Genomic DNA, 22,788 nt, shown 5'->3' with positions numbered 1-22,788 from the left:
ACTTTACTCTTCTTCTTCCAGGTCAGCGAGTGCCAGTGCTTTGGGCCCTAGGGGTCAGTCTTCCAAGAAACCAGGAGGTACTTCTTCTTCTTCTTCCTCTGGATCTGGTGGAATGCATAACTTTGGCGGTCAGAGGCCGAACCATTTTTGTCAGTGCAGACGCAGACATCCACCAGGGTAGTGTGGTCGATCGACCAGTGCATGTTTCCAGTGTGGCCAGGAGGGTCACATGAAGAGGGATTGTCCGATGCTGATTGGGGCAGTGAGTGGTTCCGGAGGTTCTTAGGCATCTGTTCAGCCACCTCAATATCAGCAGCCACCTTTCCAGTAGCAATTTTTGCAGCAACCGCAACAGTCTCAGCGACAGCCTACTCAGACTCCTTCTCGGGGTCATTATTCTTTGAGGCCACGTGCCCAGGGTCAGGTCTTTGCGCTTAATCAGGAACAGGCAGAGGCTGACAGTGATCAGATGATTGCAGGTATCTGTAGTTTATGTGGTTTTCCTGCATATGTTTTAATTGATACCGGTGCATCGCATTCTTTCATTTCAGCACGTTTTGCTAAGAAGTATAAGTTGTCATATATTCCTTTAGACGTGTTGCTAGTGGTTTCTACTCCTATGGGTAGCGAGGTTTTAGCCAAACGTCTAGTTGTGGGTTGTGTTTTGGATTTTGAGGGGCATCAGCTTAGTGCTAACCTGATGATTCTAGCGATGGAGGATTTCGATTGCATCATTGGGATAGATCTATTGACTGCCTACCGAGCGATAGTGGATTGCTATCAGAGGTTTGTTTAGTTTTGACCGGAGGATGACGAGTCATGGTATTTCTATGGTGAGGGAGCGCGACCTCCGATGCCAGTAGTTTCTGCTCTGAAGGCCCGACGTGCTTTAGAGTCTGACGGGGAAGGATAGCTTATCTACGCCATTGACACATCCTTGGGAGAGCCAGATATCCAAGAGATACCAGTGGTTCGTGACTTTCCAGATGTATTTCCGGAGGAAATTCCAAGGTTTCCACCAGTGAGGGAGATCGAGTTTGACATTGAGTTAGTGCCAGGGACTGCACCGATTTCCAGAACTCCTTATCGTTTAGCGCCATCAGAGATGAAAGAGCTGCAGAAGCAATTACAAGATCTTCTTGATAAGGGCTATATTCGACCTAGTGTTTCGCCGTGGGGAGCCCTAGTGCTGTTTGTCAAGAAGAAGGATGGTTCAATGCGGTTGTGTATTGATTACCGTCAGTTGAATCAAGCGACAGTGAAGAATAAGTATCCTATTCCGCGGATAGATGATCTCTTTGATCAGTTACAGGGTACTTCTGTCTATTCGAAGATTGATATTCGGTCTGGGTATCATCAGTTGCGAGTCCGACAAGAGGATGTTCCTAAGACAGCATTTCATATACGGTATGGACACTATGAGTTTCTAGTGATGTCGTTTGGTCTGACGAATGGTCCAGCTGTTTTTATGGATCTGATGAACAGAGTCTTCCGAGATTTTCTGGATAAGTTCGTGGTAGTGTTCATCGATGATATTTTGGTATATTCTCGTAGCATGGATGAGCATGCCTATCATCTCTATACTGTATTGCAGGTCTTGAGGGAGAGACAGTTGTAAGCGAAGTTGAGTAAGTGTGACTTTTGGATTGACCGAGTTGTATTCCTTGGTCATGTCATTTCTCAGGAGGGCATATCTGTTGACCCTAGCAAGATAGAGGCTATTCTGAATTGGTCGCGTCCGACTACAGCTTCTGAGATTCGTAGTTTCCTTGGTTTAGCAGGATACTTCCGACGTTTTGTGTAGAACTTCTCTCAAATAGCTAATCCTCTGACTCAGTTGACAAATAAAGATGTTTCTTTCGTGTGGTCTGATGCTTGTGAAGATAGGTTTCGTGAGTTGAGACGTCGTTTGATGACAGCTCCAGTTCTTGCTTTGCCATCTGGATCAGGTGGTTTTGTAGTTTTCACTGATGGTTCTCTCCAGGGTTTGGGGTGCGTGTTGACTCAGAATGGCCACGTGATTGCGTATGCTTCTAGACAGTTGAATACTCACGAGGAGAACTATCCCGTACATGATCTAGAGCTTGAAGCCATTGTTTTTTGCTTTAAAGATATGGCATCCATTTGTACGGAGAACGATTTGAGATCTTCACCGATCATAAGAGTTTGAAGTATCTGTTCACTCAAGCTGAGTTGAACATGCGGCAGAGTCGTTGGATGGATCTATTGAAAGATTATGACTGTGACATCAAGTACCATCCAGGTTATTCTAACCCCGTTGCTGATGCGCTTAGTCGCAAGGTTTATGTGAGTTCCCTTCGTACCAGTTCAGTTTCGAAGGCAGTGGAGGAGTGTTGTTCTTTGGGATTCACATTCCGTCATAAGAAAGAACAACAAGGGATTCGTGTTTCTTCTGTGCTTGCAGAGCCAGCGTTGTATCGACGAATCCGTGAAGCTCAAAGTTCTGATCTGAAGACGCAGAAGTTGGCCCATTTGGCTGAGGATGATAATACTTCTGGTTTTCATCTACAAGGAGACGGTCTATTGTGTCTTTCTGGTCGAGTAGTTGTACTCGAGGATTCTACTTTGAGGGATGAGATCTTATCGCAAGCTCACCGCAGTCGATTCTCTGTACATCCAGGCATCATGAAGATGTATAAGGATTGTCGCACTCGATTTTGGTGGAAAGGAATGAAGCGCAGTGTTTATCAATTTGTATCCCGATGCCTTGTGTGTCAGCAGGTCAAGGCAGAGTTTAGACGACCCGGAGGGTTACTTCACAGCTTAGAGATTCCTGAGTGGAAGTGGGAGCATGTGACGATGGACTTTGTCACCCACTTGCCTATGTCTTCCAGGAATTGTGATGCTATTTGGGTTGTCGTGGACCGGTTGTCGAAGTCAGCGCATTTTCTTCCCTATAACCGCGATTATACCTTTGATAGGATGGCACAATTGTATGTGCGGGAGATTGTTCGATTGCATGGGATTCCGTTGAGCATTGTCAGCGATAGAGATCCGAGATTTACCTCGAGATTTTGGGGTAGTTTCCAGCAAGCCCTTGGTACTACTTTGAGCCTGAGTATGGCTTATCATCCAGAGATGGATGGACAATCCGAGCGTACTATTCGCACTTTAGAGGATATGCTTCGCGCGGCGGTAATGGATTTTGGCCCAGCGTGGAATGATTATTTACCCTTGGTGGAGTTCGCTTATAACAATAGTTTCCATCGCATCATTGGCATGGCACCATTTGAGGCTCTTTATGGACGTCGTTGTCGTACACCTTTGTTTTGGGACGAGGTTGGTGAGTGTCAGGTTGAGGGTCCTCAGATGATTCAGCAGATGACTAATGCAGTGGAGTTGATCCGACGCAGGATTAAGGCGGCCCAGGATTGACAGGCTAGTTACGCGAACGCTCACCGGAGACCGTTACACTTCGAGGTGGGAGTGCATGTGTTCTTGCATGTGTCACCTTTCCGGAAGGTGATGAGATTTGGTCGCAAGGATAAACTGACACCGAAGTTTATTGGTCCTTTTGAGATTTTCGAGAAGGTTGGGGATGTGGCTTATCGTCTGGCCTTGCCACCCGATATTTCAGAGATTCACGATATGTTCCACGTGTCCTTGTTAAGGCAATACGTGGCAGACGAGTCGCATATTTTGCATCTGACCGAGGTAAAGGTAGATCGGGATCTATCATATGTGGAGAAATCCCTGCGGATTCTAGACAGGAAGGACAAGATACTTCGTAACAAGCGTATACCGTTGGTAATGGTACAGTGGCAGCGCAGAGGTACAGAGGAAGCTACTTGGGAGTTGGAGAGTCGGATGTTAGCCGAGTAACCCGAGTTATTTTGAGATTTTGTACTCCTTTGTACCGAGTTTGTACTTGTTCAGTTGTAATAAAGAATATTCATGTTGAATCCTATACTTTTCCTCTGACTTTAATTTCGAGGATGAAATTTTTTAAGTGGGGGAGAATGTAGTAACCCGCATCTCGAATTAGTGATTAATGAGTAATTAATCAAATGATCATGTTCTTGATTGTTAATACATGATTAGGGAAGTCCTGTTGGACTAACGGACTCCAGAAATAGATCCAGGATACTCGAAATGGTGAGCTTGGCTCGGGAGGTTCGGACACTCCGAACAGGTGTTCGGAGGACCCGAACATGATCGGAGTCAGGATCGGAGGCCAGAGGAGTTTGGATGATCCGAAGAGGATAGGAGGCTCCGTTGGTGGAATCGGAAGACCCGAACAGGGTTAGGGCTTACGTCATCAATTACGTCAGCAAGGTGACATCATGGCTGACGTCACTGATGGGACTTCGGAGGATCCGAAGTTAGGATCAGACGATTCGATCGTGTTCGGACAATCCAAAGTCATGATCGGAGGATCCGAACCAGTTCGGAGGGCCCGAATCCAAGTTCGGACGGCCCGAACTTCGTCTATAAATAGATGAGCCGAGGTTCATTTGTGACTCGCTCAATTCCTCTCTTCTCTCTCTATTCCTAAGCCTTCTGACTCAGATCTAGGGAGATCTAGGCGTCCTACGGGAAATCCGAAAGTGGATTAGTGATCTAGGCGTCGTCGCGGAGCTGTGACCTAGTTTTGAGGCTATCAACAGCAAAAGGCTAACGACGGACGCAGGTATAGCTTAGGCATCCTAAAAATATTTAGGAGTATGCATTAGCTTAGTTAAGGCTTTTAGAGCTTTATTGCTGATGCATGGATAATTGCATTGTAGTTGCAGTAGACTTGGAATCTAGACCAGTGGAGCTAGGTTTGACCAGCAGTGTTAGAGGTATGTAGGTACTGATCAAGATAGCCGGCATGATATATTTGCATGTATGTTGCATGAGTATGTGCTATATGTCTTATCATGTTTTAGCATGTTTTATCGTCTTAGCACATACATGATTTTATGTGTGACTGCATCCGGAGTGATGTAAGTCATTGACAGTCTCCATAGGGAACAGTGATCTCATATTGGACTCGATTCAGGTATGACAGTTTTCATATGGGACTTGTATCCTGTTTTGGATTCGGGTCAGGATGGGGTTGGCTCAGCCCTGATATGGAATATTTGAGTACCCCGCGGAGTGGCTCTCTAGCTAGTACTGTATATTCCCGGCGCCATGAGCAAGTGTTTTCACTTGAGTTTTAAATCATATTGTGTGTGCATATTTGTATTTATATCATTGCTTTCGTATTGAGCGTTGTCGCTCACGCCCCTATGTTTGGGTATCGTGGTGTACCTTGTGGCGGGGCAGGTTTGAGGCTGGACGGTTCAGGCGGCTCTCAGTAGGATTGAGCATCAGTTGAGTGCGAGGTTGTAGAGGGTAGGGATTTGTTTACCCTGAACCTTCGATTTGGTTGTATAATAATATTTATACACGATTGTTTTCGTTGGCTGTATTCTGCCGATTGGATTTGTTGTACTTTAATTATCCGCATCTTTACGTTTTAAGTTTTAATTGCATGCGCTTTTATCGTAACTCTGATTAGTTAGTGGATTCGGGTTGGGTCACTACAGCGACTATCGATGCAAAACGCGCATATCGAAGAAGCCAATTCATGGTGGACGATCAATTTATGACAGTACCGCCTTCGGCGCTCCCCCGCTGAACTACTACTGTCACTGTTAGGGAATTGGCCCACCATGCCCAGTATCAAAATGCCTTCAATGCCGCTACGACCTCCAATTTTCAAGTCCTGGACTATATTTGTCGTGGCATTTCTGAGAGGCTCGGGATCGACCCTACCACGCTTCCACCAGCTATCCCATTCCTACCACCTTTCGAGTTTTAATTCGCTGATCCTGTTCTTCCCCCCGAGCATGAAGAGGAGGACGACGCCGACCGCTAAACCAGGGGAGTCTTGTTTTCTTTTCTTTGCATTGCATTCTGTTTGCATTTTGTTCTTTGGTTTGTTGGTTGTTTTGTTAGTTTAGTTCTTGAGCATTGAGGACAATGCTTAGTTTAAGTGTGTGTGTGTGTGTGTGGGGGGGGGGGGGGGGGTATCATGCATTTCATTTTTTTTTGTTGCATTGTTGCATTTAGTTCATGTTCGTGTCATAGCATTGTGTTGCATTCGTAATGAATTGAGAAAGAAATGGTAGCCTGGCCAATGATGAAGAATTCTTTTTGTTGTTCAATAACTGAATCACATGCCCTTCTAACCAAATTTTTTTTGAACTGATGGAACCAAATAGACGGTTGAACTCTTATACACTCGATGAATCATACTTGAATCCAAAATTTGAAACAAACATACATGGATAGGATTAAGGCATTGTTGGATTATTTGGGCCGAATTTATTCTTGAATTATCCTTAGATGTCCTGTTGAGCTTTCACGTATATATGAGCACATGAGGTGCATACTTCTGAATTTGGTGCAAAAATCATCGTTTACTGTTGATGATTTCTCTTTTCTGCACTGATTGAAATTTGTATGAGTTGACGGTGAATTGAGATATGTCTAGAACAAGTTTGGACACTCCTCGAGGCGCAATACTGGTAAACTGTGACTTAGGAATGATGTAGGCAATTTTTCTGCATATCGTTTGAGCTTTTCAAGCCACCCACTGAATTATTTACCCCTAGTACCTTGTTTGAGCTTAATTGACAAAACGAATGGCACGCATGTAAACGTGTTGTAAACCCCCATTCGGCATTGTTTCAAGGTCCTGCAACTACTACCTATAGCCTAAACACTATTTCCTTCCTTTAAGGGAGTAAGTTGAATGTCAAAATTACTTTTATGCTCCTACTTTGTTTTGAGAATATGGAATGGTGTGGTGATAGAATTTGAAAACAAGAGATTGTAGTGCAAAAGGGAATGAAAGAAAAAAAATTATGAGAAAGAAAGTGGTGAAGAGAAAAAGAAAAAAAAATTTAGTTGGTGAAAAGCCATAAAAAGTTTGAATATCAATCAAGTGCAAATAGGTTGCAATCCGAATAAAAATGAGTGGACTTTAGAAAAGAGCATAATTTACTCCCTCTTTGAATACTTTTGCTTCATTTGTAGCCATATGCCAAGCCTAACATTATAAGCTGAATAAGACCTATTGACCGAGTCACAGTCGCCCAATATACTAGTGGAGAGGGGTTGCGAGAATTTTGCCTATGGACTGTCGATTGACACTGTTGATAAGTATGAATTTTTGACCGAAACACGCACACACTAGAATTCTTTGTATTTGATCAATTGTGAGCGTGTTAATTTGATTATCTATTCATTTTGATAATGTGAAACATTGAGAAGTCCTCATGATATATGAATTTATGAATTGAATTTGGAGGAGAGTGTTTTGAATTTGAGTTGCGGAGTTTATAAGTTTGTGCGGTGAAATTAGTCCGTGTTTTAAAAATGTTCAAAAGAACATTCGTGAGTTGGATATGGTTGGATGTGAAAATTTTGAAAATTGCTGAGGCCGGTGCTCCGTAGTATTTCTTTATTCTTGTTTGTCTTATTTCATTCTATTTTGCATGACTTGCTCGAAGACGAGCAAGGATTAAGTGTGGGGGTATCTGATTGTCGTGTTTTGTTTGCATTTTTTAATGTTATTTTGTTAGTAGTTTGCATGCATTTATTTGTTTTAGTTCATGTTTTATCTTAGTTTTATTTTATATATGCATTTAACTTCATAACATACTCCCGGGTTTAATGTGTAGGAGGTATCAAATTTGAAGAAGAAAAGCAGAATTTTGGCAAAGTTTCATGCGCTCGATCCCACGTACTCATAGGATCGAGCGCGACTTCTGAAGATTCAAGGCAGCAGACAAGCTATTTTCATGCGCTCGATCGGACGAACTCACGCGATCGAGCGTGGCCGAGGAAATTGAAAACAGTGGGATCGATATTTTCATGCGCTCGATCGGACGTACTCATGCGATCGAGCGCGCTAGTCTGTTCGGGAAATATTTTGTAATTTTGGAAACTTTGTTATTTTGGACTCTAGTTTTTATTAGGCTTTTAATTCCGTTTTTAGAGAAGATTATCAGACTTGGACACTCTCTAAGGCGGCTAGGTTTGTTCTTACAATTTTCTCTCAAGTTTTCTTCTTCTTTTTTTTTTTTGAATTTTTCTTAAGTTTGTGATGAATCGTTGTAGCTAAACTTTTATTCTTGGTTGAGGGAGACGAAACCTTGTTATAATTTATTCATGAGATTTGATTTTCAGTGTTTAATCTTTATTAAGTATCAATAGTTGATCTGTTTTATTTTATGCTTGTGTGCGAGATTTTAGGACTGGTCATCTTAGGATTTTGTTATACAAACGGTAGCTAAATTAGAATTTAAATCCGTAATTGTTTGAATCAACTAATTTGCGAAGCAACTGCGTTTGATATTTTCTGCTGTTGAATTTATTAAATCGAAGGGTCAACTTTTGACTAGGCTAAATACAACCGCTGGTGTTTGTGATGTCTAGATTCGTCAGTTTTACTCGTTTGAATGCTACCTTAGATTTAAATCTAGATCGCTGGAATCCGGATTAATTTATTGGTAAGGGTCCCCTTTTAGTTTGTTTAGAACACATTAAATTTAACTTTCCTCGTGAAAACGATCCCTACTTACACTACTACATTTTTTGTGGTTATCTAATTGAGTTGGATAATTTGGGCGTAACGCGACTAAGCGCTTCCAAGTGGCAAGCGTTCGGTCCTACAATTGGTATCATATCCAAACTGTCAAGATCATGTGTTTGATTTCCATTGATTGCAAGGAGTGAAATTATTAAGAGGGAGATTGTTGGGGATGCAATAATTGTCCTTGTTAGTAGCGCGGTCGAACCACGACACTTAGGTTTCTCTGCGGTTTAAAATATTTGAGTTGCACTATTATTACCAGCTATAACTTTTGATAAAGAGATAAACGCTTGGTCCTACACATGATATTTGATAATGATGATTTGATTTCGGAAATGGTGAGGTAATGGCATCATTCTTCAAAGCCAAAATACAACCTAACTGTAACTTTACATGGTTAAAATTCAAAACTCTAATTTACATCTTTCAAAACAAAAAAGAAATCCTAATTTAGATACTTACTAGCCGGTTTTTCGACCCTATGTAGGGTGTAAGACCCTAATTGGCCAAATTCATGTGGGACCCACATGAAATGCATATGCGGCCATCTTTTGGTCACACAACTACAGTGAGATATTACCTCCAATGTAACATCGAACCTCTCTTCATAAACCCAAAATACAAAATAACAAAGTAAGATGATTGTTATTCATATTTAAATGGCCTGAATTCAGAAATTTTGATTTTTTAATAGTTTATACATTCTTTTTATTTATTTATTTATTTAGAAAATGATATTTACTGCTTTATCTAAATATAAATGATTTTGTTTTCAAAAAAAAATTAAATCCAATTCTGTGTAAGTGATTTTTTTTCCTTGAACAAGGGCTGGGAGATTTTTGTAAGTAGATTTAAAACTCATGACCTTCTCCCAAATAATACAAATTAAAATTGATTATTAAATTCAAATATTCTCATCCAAATAGCAGAGAATTTAGGAAAATGTACTTTACTCTTAAATAATAAAGGGTAAATTATAAATCCATACCCAAACCTATTTTCATCTTACATTTTAATATCTCATCCATTTAAACTTATTTTTTACTCCCTGAAGACAGAAAATTTTGTTTAAAAATACCAATTCTACCCTTATCTATTCAAAATCCTGATAAATCACTAAAATCATCAGTTAAAAAAAAAAACAGGTTGAGAGAATGGAGACTAAAAACAAAACTAATCCAAATAGTATATATATAAATTCAAATTAAAATCAAAGAACATAAACCATATCATATACATGCTTATGTTGATACAAGAGCAAGTATGTGTTTAGGAAGCAAACATATACTTCCAAATCATTATTGGAAGAAATACGATAAAGGATTAAAAGTTCGAATAGGAGATGTATCAATAATCATGCTTGATACAGTAGCAGAAAAATTAAAAATAGAAATTGAGGAAACAAAATTTGTAATACCCATTATATACCAAATAGAATCAGGAATTGACATTATAATAGGAAATAACTTTTTAATACAATATATTCCTTTTACACAATTTGAATATCACATAACTTTAAACAAAGGATCATCAATGATTTATATTCCTAAAATACGAACAGCATTTCGTGTAGGAAATGAAGGATTTACAAAAAATTTTCATAAACGAAATACAAATCCAATAGAACTAAAAATAGAAAATATTTTAACAATTAATCCTGAAAAAAAAATCATGAAGAATTTCATGATATTTGTTCTGAAAATCCTCAGGACAAAATTAAGAAAAGAAAACAATTCATTGCTTCAATAAAACTTAAAGACCCTAATATCACAATCCGTGAAGCACCAAGAAGATGCAACATGGACGATGTAAAAATATTCAAAAAAAAGGTTCAAGAATTACTAAAACTTAAGATAATCATCCCTAATAAGAGTCCACACTCCTCAACAGCCTTTTATGTCAGTAAGAAAGATACTGATAAGAAAAGAATGGTAATTGATTATAGAAAAATTGAATAAAACAACAATTATGGACGGATATTACATCCCAAATAAGAATGATTTACTATCTTATATAGGATAAATGAAATATTTTTTCAGTTTAGATTGTAAATCAGGATTCTGGCAAATTCAGCTAGAGCCACAAACACAATTACTTACTGCATTCAGTTGTCCAAAAGGACAATATCAATAGATTGTATTACCTTTTGGATTTAAACAAGCTCAAGGTATTTTCCAAAGATACATGGATGAATCTTTTAAACCATATGTAGATTTTTGTTGTGTTTACATAGATGACATATTAATTTACTCAAAAACAATAGATCAACATTATAAAAACCTCATGACAGTACTAGATATTTGCCATAAAAATAGAATTATACTTTCTGAAAAGAAAGCACAATTGTTTAAAACAAAAATAAATTATCTAGGATTACAAATAGAAGATTGAAAACATTGTTTACAACAACATATACTTAAGAAAATTCATGATTTTCCTAGTGAAATCAAAGACAAAGATCAATTAAGAAGATTTCTAGGATTATTAACTTATTCTGGAAATTACATTAAGAAACTTACAGAAATCAGAAAACCTCTTCAGGCAAAACTTAAACAGGACTATAAGTGGAAATGGTCTAAAGAAGATACTAATTATATAGACACTATTAAAAAGAAAATAATTAGTAATCTTCCTGAGTTATATTTTCCTTCCAATAAAGACATAATAATAATCGAAACAGACGCTTCAGATGAATACTGAGGAACATGTTTAAAAGCCTATACAGGAGAAAAAAATTTAGAAGAACTTACTAAAACAACTACAAGAAATAATGAAGAATTATGTAATTATACATCAGGGACTTTTCAAGGTGCACAACTAAATTATCACTCAAATGAAAAAGAATTATTAGCTTTAATATTTACAATCAGAACTTATGAAATTTATCTTATATCTAAACCATTTTTGGTAAGAACAGATAATATGAATTTAACATATTTCAAGACAAGGAAAATATCAAGAAATGCAGGAAGAAATGCAGCAAGGTTAATTAGATGGCAATTGGAATTGAACCATTATCAGTTCGAGACACAGCATGTCAAAGGAACGGATAATTCATTACCCGAAGCATTAACCAGAGAACTTCATCCAAATTATAATATCCGTAGTAACGGAATAACAAAGAAGATCTTAAGTGATCCATAAAATGACTGTGAGTCATCCGAACATGCCTTAAAAAACATGGGGAATATAAATTGATGAAATGAGATTTATATTCAGAAACATGAATTATTTTATGGCTTCAAGTCATCCGAACATGCCTCAGAAATCATGAAGAATATAAATTGATGAAATGAGATTTATATTCAGAAACATGAATTACTCTATGAGTAAAATAATCAATCTCATAAAGATTGGTTCAATTCTTGCAAAAAAATTCATAAATGCAATGATACGCATAATAAAACTATACGAATTACTCACGATAAAGAGTTCAATTTCTAACCATTTATATATATATATACATTTTCTTGTGCAGGATGGAGCAATTAAATCAATTAGAAGAACAATTGATTGACATAGATGAAGAAATTCAGATTCTTCAACAAAAGAAAAAGAATATAAATGGAAAAATTCAGAGGATAAAAGAAAAGATGACAACCTCATCATCATCATCCTCCTCCTCACCGAGAACACCAAATAAGATAGAAACTCCATTTGATAAAATAATGGAGATGAATGAGAAACAGTCAGTGGTCACAGCCAACACTGACAACAAAGAAAAAGAAAAGAAAAAAGAATCGGTGGTCACAGCCAACACCGAGAAAAATGAAAAAGAAGAAAGGACGTTTAAAAGCGCCCTTGAAACAAGAGAAAGAAAGATGGTCAATTTGCGACCACAAAAACCAATTTTTGAAAAAACAAATTTTCTAGAAAAACTCAAGACTGAATTCTTTGAAACACTAAACTATTTGAGAATAGCCAAACCATATGCAGGATCTTGGCTACAAACTTCTGACACACAAAGCATATCAAGAGCAAGAACAGTGCAGGGTGCTCCAGCGCATGAAGTCGCAAGATTATTTTCAAATGGATTATTAAGTGGATTAGAAGTCAGTTCCAACAATCAAGAGATAGAACTATTTCCATATCAACTGAGAAATAGTATCATCCAGTTCAAGAAAGCAGTATTCAAAGACGATCCAGTATTAACATTGAGTATTCATTCAACCCTTCCAAATTGGGAAAATGACAAATTCTATCAACCGATGATATACATTCAATGTCGAAGAAATAAAGACAAATTCTTATTTGAAGGATCAAATTAAGAGAAATCAGTAATGGATATCTCAACACTTCCTGAGATAAGAATAAAGACATTGATTGACATGATCTCAAAGACAGGAAAAATTGATGGAAATTCAAAGGTTAAAATAAATTTTGCAACTAGTAAAATTTTATTAACCACTGGACACAAGGAGACAATCCAAAAGAAAGATCAAACCATGTTAGCTCAATTCGAAGCCCCAATCTATGAAGCAAGAGTTTACATGACCAGAGAAACTCAACAAATGCTATGTCAAAGACTAAGAACAATAACTTCCACTCACAAATGTGGACATTTCCAACCAATTTAGACAGAAGAAGCAGCTGTCAAAGAAGACAAACCAATAAAGAAATGGTCCGAATGTGCCAGTGATTCAGATAGTGACCAAAATGTAAAAACAAAATAAATCGTGGACCACACCGCATGTGAAAGGCATCCACTCAGATGTAAAATGAGCTGTTTTCCATTATGTAGTGTCGAGTGGCCCCCTCCCTCTTTTCCTTCATTTTAATTTTGTATGCGTTTCCCCACGCCTATAAAAGGAGATGTTTGTGTTGTAAATGAATAAGAGAAGTTTGAGTATCTCTCTCTCTTCTTAAGTTTCTTACAATTTGGTTCATACAAGACGTGTGAAAACTATCAGAAACTAAGAAACATAAAAATCAGAAACAAAATTAAGCCATATGGCTAATAACTAAGCAAGCAGTGCGAAAGGAGTGACAAGGCTGGAAGCTGATAATTGAAGATCCATGGTTAGAGTAAACCTGAAGATCTGAAAAGCAAGTACCACTCGATCAGGAGATCTTTAAGGGAAAGCAAAGATTTGGTCTCTGCTCAAAACCAAAAATCAAACAATTAAGGTAACCTTCCTGAACCTCCTGCTGCCCTTAAATTTAAAAATTATTCAAAACTCTATCATGCCTAGAATGACTCTGAAACAGGAAGTACTCATATTAAATAAAAAATTTCGAGATCTGAGAAATAAAATTCAAAATCTAGAGAATACAGATCCACTCTACGTTCAGATCTATAACAAAATGAATAAAATAAATCAACGATTATTCGTTGTCGAAACTTATATAATTGTTCGATTTGGTGAACATAGTATAAAGGAAATATATAATGAAATTGATAATGAAAATAGTAATTAAAGAAATATTCAAAATATATTAATCATGTCATCATCCTTTATAAGAAATGGAAGATTAATAATTAAAAACTGGTTTGAAACAGAGGATGATCATGAATATGATACATTTCATCAATATCATATAAATAATTTCGATTTAACCATATTCAAATCAGTTTATCAACTAAAAATTGTAATAGTAATGAATGAATGGAACCAAATTGGAATTAAATCATTTATCTGTTACAAATGAATCAGACCTATAAACCGATGTGTAAACTATGTATAAACTAATGAATAGAAGAGTTCCGCAACCTGGTATCAGAGCGCGGTTAAATAAAGCAGATTATTAATGCCTGAATTAACTTTAGATATTGAGATTAAAAATTTATTTGATAAAATAATCTTACTAAAAGATTTACGTCAAATAAATCAATTATGAAATAGAATAAAAGATCTTCAAACCTTTTATTTCAAAAATCATAAAACGGAACATTTTTCAAGCAACTGGAAAATGATAATTCAAATTTCCGAGAACGAAGAAATTGAAGACATAACAATCTGTTATGAATAAGAACAAACTTTATTATCGAAACCCGGTCAACAAAAACAAAATAGTAAAAATAATAATTTTTACTAAATGGAAAATGTATGAAAATACAAAAGCAAATATCTTTAATTTATATTACCAAAATATAAATTTTGATATAGAAAATTGTGAAAAAAATTTGAAACATCTAAAAAATTGTCAATCTTCAATTGATAATTTCGAAGATTTAATTTCCAAAATCTATTAAAACAGATAGATTCAACAAAAATTTTTTTAATAGTTTTAAGAAAATTAAGAAGTTCTATCATCTGTTAAAATGACAGAGATAATAACTTCAAATCAAATCATTCAGATTGATGAATCTGAAGAGCATCAAGAGTATAATTTAAATATTATATTCAATCAAAGTAAGTTTGCTGAAATACAAAAAACAGGATTTTCTAATTCAAAAACAAATTTAATAAATCAACCTGAAATATTAAGTAAAATTTCAAATCTTCTTAATCCCAGAAAGAATTTAATTTATTATTCGATATGAACAAAAGAACGATCATATAAAATAAACAACGAACTAAGATCTAACACACTGAAGTTATTAACAACTCAAGATATTGATACCATCATGGCAAAATCCAGTGAAAAAGAAAGATCTGAACTAAAATATGTTCATATCAGAGGAATTGAAATAATTGTATCAGCTCACTACCGAGAAGGAATAGATACACCAATTGAAATCACAGTTCGTGACAAAAGGATACGTAATCTTGGGGATTCAATCCTTGAAAAAATTATAGCAAACTTGTGTTACAAAAAGATGAAATTTTGTATTTATCCACAATACAAATATATCTCTTTTTGATAAAAACATAAATGATATTTTAACACTAGATTATTGTTTTTATAGAAATAATCTTATGTTAACAGGAAATCATCCGATCAACATAAACTATGTTGTCGGTTTAGCAATGAGTAATAATTCTCAAACATGAATAATTTCAACAAAACCAACCATTTTTGTTGAAAGAATGTTTGAAAATATTGCAAAAATTGAACATTCCCGAAAGTCATTTATTGAAGAAATAGATTTCTGTAAAAAATGGAGTTCAGATGACCTCCAAATAATGAAACATTCTTTTCCAAGAAGATCGTTATCATTAGCTAGAAATGATGAAGATATTCTTGAAAAAATTGGAACCATGAATCAAAATATCCTTAAAATTAAACAAGCCATTGTTACTGAATAAACCTCATAATGACATTCTTAACAAAATTAGAAAAAGATCTAGGAGAATTAGAGAGTAAAATTGAAAAGATCAATTTAACAATACAAGAATTAGAAAGAAATTTCAAAGAATATATTGATTTAGCTACGACCAGATTAATAATAGAACAAGAAAGACATAGTAATGAAATATTAAGCTATCTTAAAGAAGTTCTTCCAATAGATAAAGGAAAAAGAAAACTGGAAGAAGAACCAACATTTAAAATTGAATCATGGTATAGAAATCCCCTTATTTATGAAAAAACTAAGTATGGAGATTTTTAGTGAAACATATCAATCTGATTATGAACAAATAGGAATAAATACAAAAGAACTGTATCATTCTCATCAAGAAACAGAACAATATAGAGATATGGATATCTCAGAACCAGAATCATAAGATGATTCTAGACCACGATTAACTCTAAGAATGAATGTAGGTAGTGGTAGTGGCACCAAAAATGAAGGATACGAATATAATAAAGACCAATATTCTGGAACATATAAAAATGTTAGAGATATTCTTAGAGAATCAAAAACTTCAGGATTTGTAAAACAAAACATTCTAGATTTATGATGTTCTACTACTAAGGAAAAAAAATTAAAGATAGATCATTGGGCAAATAAACTATCAGTACAAATCCAATTAACACCACTATTAGATAAAAGTGAGAACATCCAAGTATTAACTCATGGAATGATAAAAATGACATTAGTAGGAGCAGTAAGAACTTGGGCTGAAAACCTGGTAATTACTAATCTACCACAAGGAATGACAGGACATCGATATTTCGAACTATTTGTTGATGCCTTGTACCAAGAATTTTTAGGAGTTTCTAATAATGACGCTAATTTAGTAGCCAAAAGAATAGAACAAAATAGAACAATTTTTATTCTGGATAATATAAAATTATGCAATTTATGTTATCTAGAAGAATTTATTTGTGATTATGAAACAAATTATTATCAGTTAATAGATGCTGATAAAAAAGAACATTATAAATTAAGTATTTTTAATAAAATACCTAATATACCAATAAATAGTAAAAATGAATTCTTAACTAGCGCTTATGCCAAAACACTAGGAGGAGCTATTAAATTTATTAAAGATATTATAACAAAGAAATTTCATGAAATAACATTAAATAAAAGAATATTCAAATCTTACAAACAAAACAATAAACTTTGTTGTGACAAAATAAAATTCACAGTAAAAGAGTATGGTTGCAAAACAAACAAACCACACAAACATTTAAGAAGACATAAACAAAATAAATCTAATAAACCTTATAAGTCTTTTAATAGAAAATTTATTCCCTATAAAAAAAAGAAATTTAAAAAGAATTTCTTCAGAAAACCTTACAAAAGAAAATTTTATAAAAAATTTGATAACAAAAAATCACCTTGTTCAAAAGGTAAAGGAAAGAATTGCACATGTTGGTTATGAATGAAGAAGGATATTATGCGAATGGATGTCCAAAACGAAATGAAAAGAAAAATAAAGTTAAACTTCTTGAAAAATATATACTATTGGATTTTATCCAGTAGAAACAATTGAATTTTCATCTGATGATGAAAATATTTATTATCTTGATGAATCCAGTGAATCAGATTTTGAATCAGATTCCACATCTGATAATTCGAAATATAATAATGATTAAAAGACAAGGGCATTTTTGGAACAAACCACTTTGGGTACTAAAATAAAACTTTTGTCTGCCTTAGGTACCTATTTGAAAGTTGCCCAATAATAAATAGACTAATACGAAATGTAGTGGAATTGATTTCTGTTAAATAGAATTTATCTCTTTTTCAAAAAATGCCCAACTTGTTTGGGTTTTAAATCAATTATTATTACTAGCAGTAGGGGCACACACAATGCGTGTGTAACGAATAAATATTATGTTTTTTTCCCGCAAACGTGGAGGATGTGAGATGTGGAAAAGTTGAAATGAAATGTAAATTAGCATGGTGGGTGTACAGGGGTATTTTTGGGCATTTGAAAAACAAATCAAGAAACCAATAGTTTTTATAAGGTACTCAAATTTAATAAATAGTAAAAGATTAAATTAAAAATGTATCTAGCTTCTAAACCAAACCTATTCAAATCTGGTTCGGCTTGTACCCAGCAGCTTAAAGCTAGGCTCGGGACAGAGACCCTTTATCACTGGTTCGGGAAGCCGTTGCAACCAAAGAATTTCAAAACTCTTTCCTTTTCCTCACTTTAATTGATTTTTTTTTTTTTTGCTTTCCGAAGATTCCCTTCGTGTAACGGATTGAAGCGGATGCCCACTGGTGTGCGCTCGCTCCTGTACGAATCATCTCTTTACTCTCTATTTTGAGTACAATTTCTCCCAATTTTTCTTGTTCGAGTAAAGAAAAACAAACCAGTTATTGAGAAACCTGTTCTTGAAAATCCACTAGGGTTTCTTCGCGTTCATTTGTAGAATTAGATAATTTTCACTGTCCGTGAGGAATGAAAGGGGATAAAATGGCGAAAAGATCTTCTTTCGGAAATATGATGAGAAGGGGGCTGTCAGATATCAGTAATTCTCTGCCACAACCTAAATCTCCGGTAATCCCTAATAAATTGCCTTCCGATGCTGCTTCCGCTAGAGAATACATAGACAATCTTGTCAAGGTATAAAGATTCCGACTTTGTTCAATCTCGTTTATTTTATGTTTTTTTTTATGTCTAATGTTTATCGATTTTCTTGTGTTTCATGAACTCTGTACAGGAAAAAATGGGCTTGGTCAGGCTTATTCAAGAAAAAAAGTACGTTCTTCTTCTTCTTCTTTTTGCTGCGTCTCCATGTGTGCCTGATTGCACGGTTTCTCTTTTTTCCCCCCCTAATTGGTGCAGTTTGAATGTTTGTAAACAGTAAAGTTTTAGAGTTGAGCGGGATTGAGATTCAGAACTTAAGGACATGTCTTCAGAAGATGCAGCTGCAGAATTGGAATTTTGCTCAAGCCAACAGCCAAATGTTAGCGGTCAGTTTCTCATCTAGATTCAATGGGGACGGGCTTAAGTGATAGCAATTTGCAAACATATATTTGCGAATGTTCCATTGGCCATTGTTCCAATCTTGCATTCTGCTGTTTGCTTGATTATGATCAGAAGGTTTATTTAGTGCTTCCATTATGTGTTACATGTGCAGGAACTTAATTTGGGAAAAGACAAGGTAAACTATTTTTTATGATTCCCCGTTTCTGTTTTAAAAATTTTATTGGGTTGCCATCAATTTCTGTTTCTTGTGGCAGATAAAGGCTTTACAACATGAGCTTTTGTGCAAGGATGCACTGCTAAAGTCGAAGAATTTAGAATTAGCGGTATATTCGTTCACCGTTCATGTTATTATAATCGAATTGCTTCCTCAATTTCTTCTTACCAAGATGAAATTTTGTTGATTGTTAGAAGGATTGAGTTTGAGATGCCGCTCTGTTTTCATGTCATCTAATATCTTAGAAGAATGTGTGTTAATTACAAGTTCAGTCACTCCATTTGTTAAAATAAAGCTTAAGCGTGAGTTTTTTTGTGGCTGGACATGCAAAAGAGGACACTATTCACTCCTCTGTCATGAGTTCCAGCTTTTAAAATAAGCAATTTCCAAAATGGTGTTAGCCATGAGATCAGAAGTTATCTTTAGGTTGTAATGGCCTTTATATTTCATTAAATTAGTTTTTAGTGCTTATTTCTTTGGGGCCTATGTCATCCAATCCCCACCAACTTGCACGTGTATATTTGGAATATCGATTTTGGGCCAATGTTCTTGGATTTTTGGCTTACACTTAAGGGGTCATGCCGCATGTCAATGATTAGCAGTACTTGTACCAAGATAGGTACAAGAATTGTCACGCTTAATTGTTTTGAGGTACTTGATGTTTATTGCTAGTCCTCAATGGCTGACTTCTGCAGGGGCATGTAGAAACAAATGCTCGAAAGAAAGAGTTGCAGGTGTGACACTCATCTTTTGTCTGTTTTCTTTGTGTCATTTAGAAAAAAAAAACCCAACATTTTTTCTGCATTAGCACTTATATATACCGGTCACATCTGGTATGTAGGAATCAAAGATGGTGGCTGTAGAAAATGGATTCAATGAGGATAGTGAACTATGCAATGCCAACAGGAGGCGTTCTTCAAGAAGTCGATGTAAGTTCTTGATCGGATGCTCCTGAATGAAATTTGTCATCCGTGGGGAATTCAGGAATTTAGTTGCATTTTTTTGACATTGTATTTTTGCAATGAAAAATTATTTTTTCGGAACATGTTTTTTCGATTCTAATTAGAGTAAAACATGCAGCTTTGGGCAGTTCTGCATTATCCACACAATATTCAGAAAAAGAGGCGGTAGCAACCAAAAGGTTTGATATACTACTGAAATCTTCATGGTTCTCTGCAGTATCATCAATTGAGGCTAACATGGGAAGAAATATTCAATTTTTTAGGAAAATGAACAAAATAAATAATGTTTTTCATTTGTAATAACAATTTTCTGTATTCATTGCTGTCACTAACATCATAGAGTTTTCATAGGCGTCGTGTGAGGAGACAATCTACTTCAAAAATTCAAAACCTAGAACCATCTGAGAATCTGTTTGAGATTGATGATGAGAAGTTTCCAATATCTATATCATCAAATTCTCCGACACATGTTCTTGGATCGTCCTCTTCTTGTCCCAAAAAAGAGGTGATTAGTGATAGCAATGAATCAAGGAGATCGTCGTTTGGGAGACCTTCGCGTAGAGCTGCTGAAAAGGTTCAATCCTACAAGGAAATCCCTCTCAATGCCAAGTTGAGGAGATCAGAATGATGATTAAATCTGTGCCGCATTTTCGAATGGAATATGATGCTGGATGGGTCTGTACACTCACTGGAATCTCTGTATTTGTAATGTTGTAGGATTATTACATTCATTAATCTCTCAAGCATTTTGATACTCTAGAAGCTAAGTCCAACGCATCTCAGGTAGTGTTTGAGAGATTTAATAGGAAGCGCTTTTTTAGTTTTTTCTTCACAAAATTTCAAAATTTTGCGAAGAAAAAACTGATAAGTACTTTCTAGAACATCTCCCAAACACTACCACTACCTTAATGCCAAAACTTTTGGTCCAATAATTCATGCATTAAGCTTTTGATTCTGTTCCTATTTGCTAAAGTGATATCTTAATTCCTTTCAATTTCATTATACTTTCTAGCACTTCCTGGTACATCAATAATTTATCATGGATTCCTACATCGCATCGAGTTATGATGGGATTTACCAAAAATAATTAAAAAAAATGAAATGAAGGAAGTTCATCGGGTCAGCTGTACGTTGATCCTCCAAATTAAATACTCGATCAATAGGGCAATTCCATCTTTCCGTATGAAGTCTCCACGTCTCCATCATTAACTAATTAACACAAAAATTCACGTGAAATTATATCACGTGTCAATTTTATAATTTTATAAGAGTTATATGTGATATGAACTAACTCATAAAAGTATTTCGTTTTATGTTAAAATTATTACTTCCACCGTAGCTATGAATGCAGTCGATCTGTCTCATGAATATAGATATGTGAGACTGTTCGCAAGAGACCTACTTAAATATCAACTACTAGTATTTTTGCACAGTGGTTTGTGTAAAATTGTGGCTCTACAAAAAAATTACAACCGAATAGGGACCGAAACTACCCGTGCTAATTTCCTTCGTCGCAAAACTTAGAGACCAAGGGTTTTGTGGATCTCTAAATTGGTGATCGACAGATATATTCGATTTTTAAATTAAAGACCAATATTTAGTTTTCGATCTCTAAATTAGAGACCGAATTGGTGACTTATGTCTTAGTTTTGAGATAACTGTACACCTGTTATATCTTGTTGTGCATTATTAATAGGATCTTGGAATGAAGGGGCTCCTCCGAAATTCTCGGATACCGGCCACGATCGTGGATCGTGGCTTGTGCTATAGACGTACTCGGAGACGTGGCAATGTGGGGAGGACATGATTCTGAATTGTAGGTGATGTCGGTTTAAGGTATTTTGACTTAGTCTTAGGATCTCCACAGGCTGTCTGATCACCCTCTCTCTCGCTTACTAACCTCCCAGGCCAGGTATCTCTCCCTACATTTGGGCCCTCGCCACCCCTTCCCTGAGCTATTCGGTGATCTGGTCCTCCATCCTTCATTCCGAACTTCTCATTTCGACCCGGTTTGGTGACAACTTGGGATGTTCCTAAGGTATCACCACTCTCTCCTAAAATGGTCGAGCTAGAGCCTCGCTCGCTGTCCCGAGTGATTAACATCGAATCCCTGGTGAGAGATGATTTTTTCTTTCGAATCCACGACCAAACTAGGGTTGACCTAAGCAAGATGTCAGCCCTAGTAGTTGCAGAGGCACGCGTGTGTCAAATATTGTCAGACGTCATTTCATCTACTCGTGTCCTACTATCTCGTCCGTCCGTTCATTCCATCCATGAACGGTTGCGATTACTAGCTTATTAGTATTTCTTGTCTCCATTTGTCTGCATCTTCATCTTTTTTCACATAATTCTTTTTCGAGCTTCCCTATTCTGAAGGCATCCGGCGTTCCCACTCCACAGTTTCCGATCGACCACCTTTGCTCTTGTAAGTATTCATCACTTCCCTTCATGTCAAATTCTAATTCTTCTACTTCTGGTGTGAATGCTCGAGGCTTACCCACGTATGAATCAGCGGGTAAAAGCACGAGTAACGACCGCCCTACCACTATTGTCTGTTCCACTGCCACTTCCAAAAGGACCACTACTCTCCCCCCACCACTTCAAATTAAGGAACCCGCCCATCAGCCTTCCTCTAAACCAAAACCCTGTTACCGGGCTAAATAAAATATTACACAACCCCATCGAACGGAAGGTACTAAAAGTCCAATCTAACAACCTGAACGAAAATAGGATCACCACGCAACAACAGCAGCTGGTAGCGCTAAGTCGTGTTACGTCCAAATTACCCAACTCAAATCAGATAAC

The 22,788-nt window shown here is 36.1% G+C and overlaps 1 protein-coding gene across 1 annotated transcript; it reads left to right on the top strand.

Moving 5' to 3' along the window:
• Positions 1 to 18,086: 18,086 nt before the first annotated feature.
• On the top strand, positions 18,087 to 20,806 carry LOC140884935 (uncharacterized). The gene is made up of 9 exons (XM_073291844.1): positions 18,087 to 18,441; positions 18,539 to 18,576; positions 18,683 to 18,791; positions 18,959 to 18,982; positions 19,062 to 19,130; positions 19,717 to 19,755; positions 19,863 to 19,950; positions 20,102 to 20,162; positions 20,335 to 20,806. The coding sequence occupies exons 1-9, from the start codon at positions 18,277 to 18,279 to the stop codon at positions 20,609 to 20,611; spliced, it is 870 nt and encodes a 289-aa protein (XP_073147945.1). The 5' UTR covers positions 18,087 to 18,276; the 3' UTR covers positions 20,612 to 20,806.
• Positions 20,807 to 22,788: the final 1,982 nt, after the last annotated feature.

This window comes from Henckelia pumila, chromosome 2 (genome assembly GCF_033568475.1).
Source record: "Henckelia pumila isolate YLH828 chromosome 2, ASM3356847v2, whole genome shotgun sequence".
NCBI lineage: Eukaryota > Viridiplantae > Streptophyta > Magnoliopsida > Lamiales > Gesneriaceae > Henckelia > Henckelia pumila.
The sequence above is the reverse complement of the archived record's forward strand: the minus strand, read 5'-3'. Positions and strand labels throughout refer to the sequence as shown.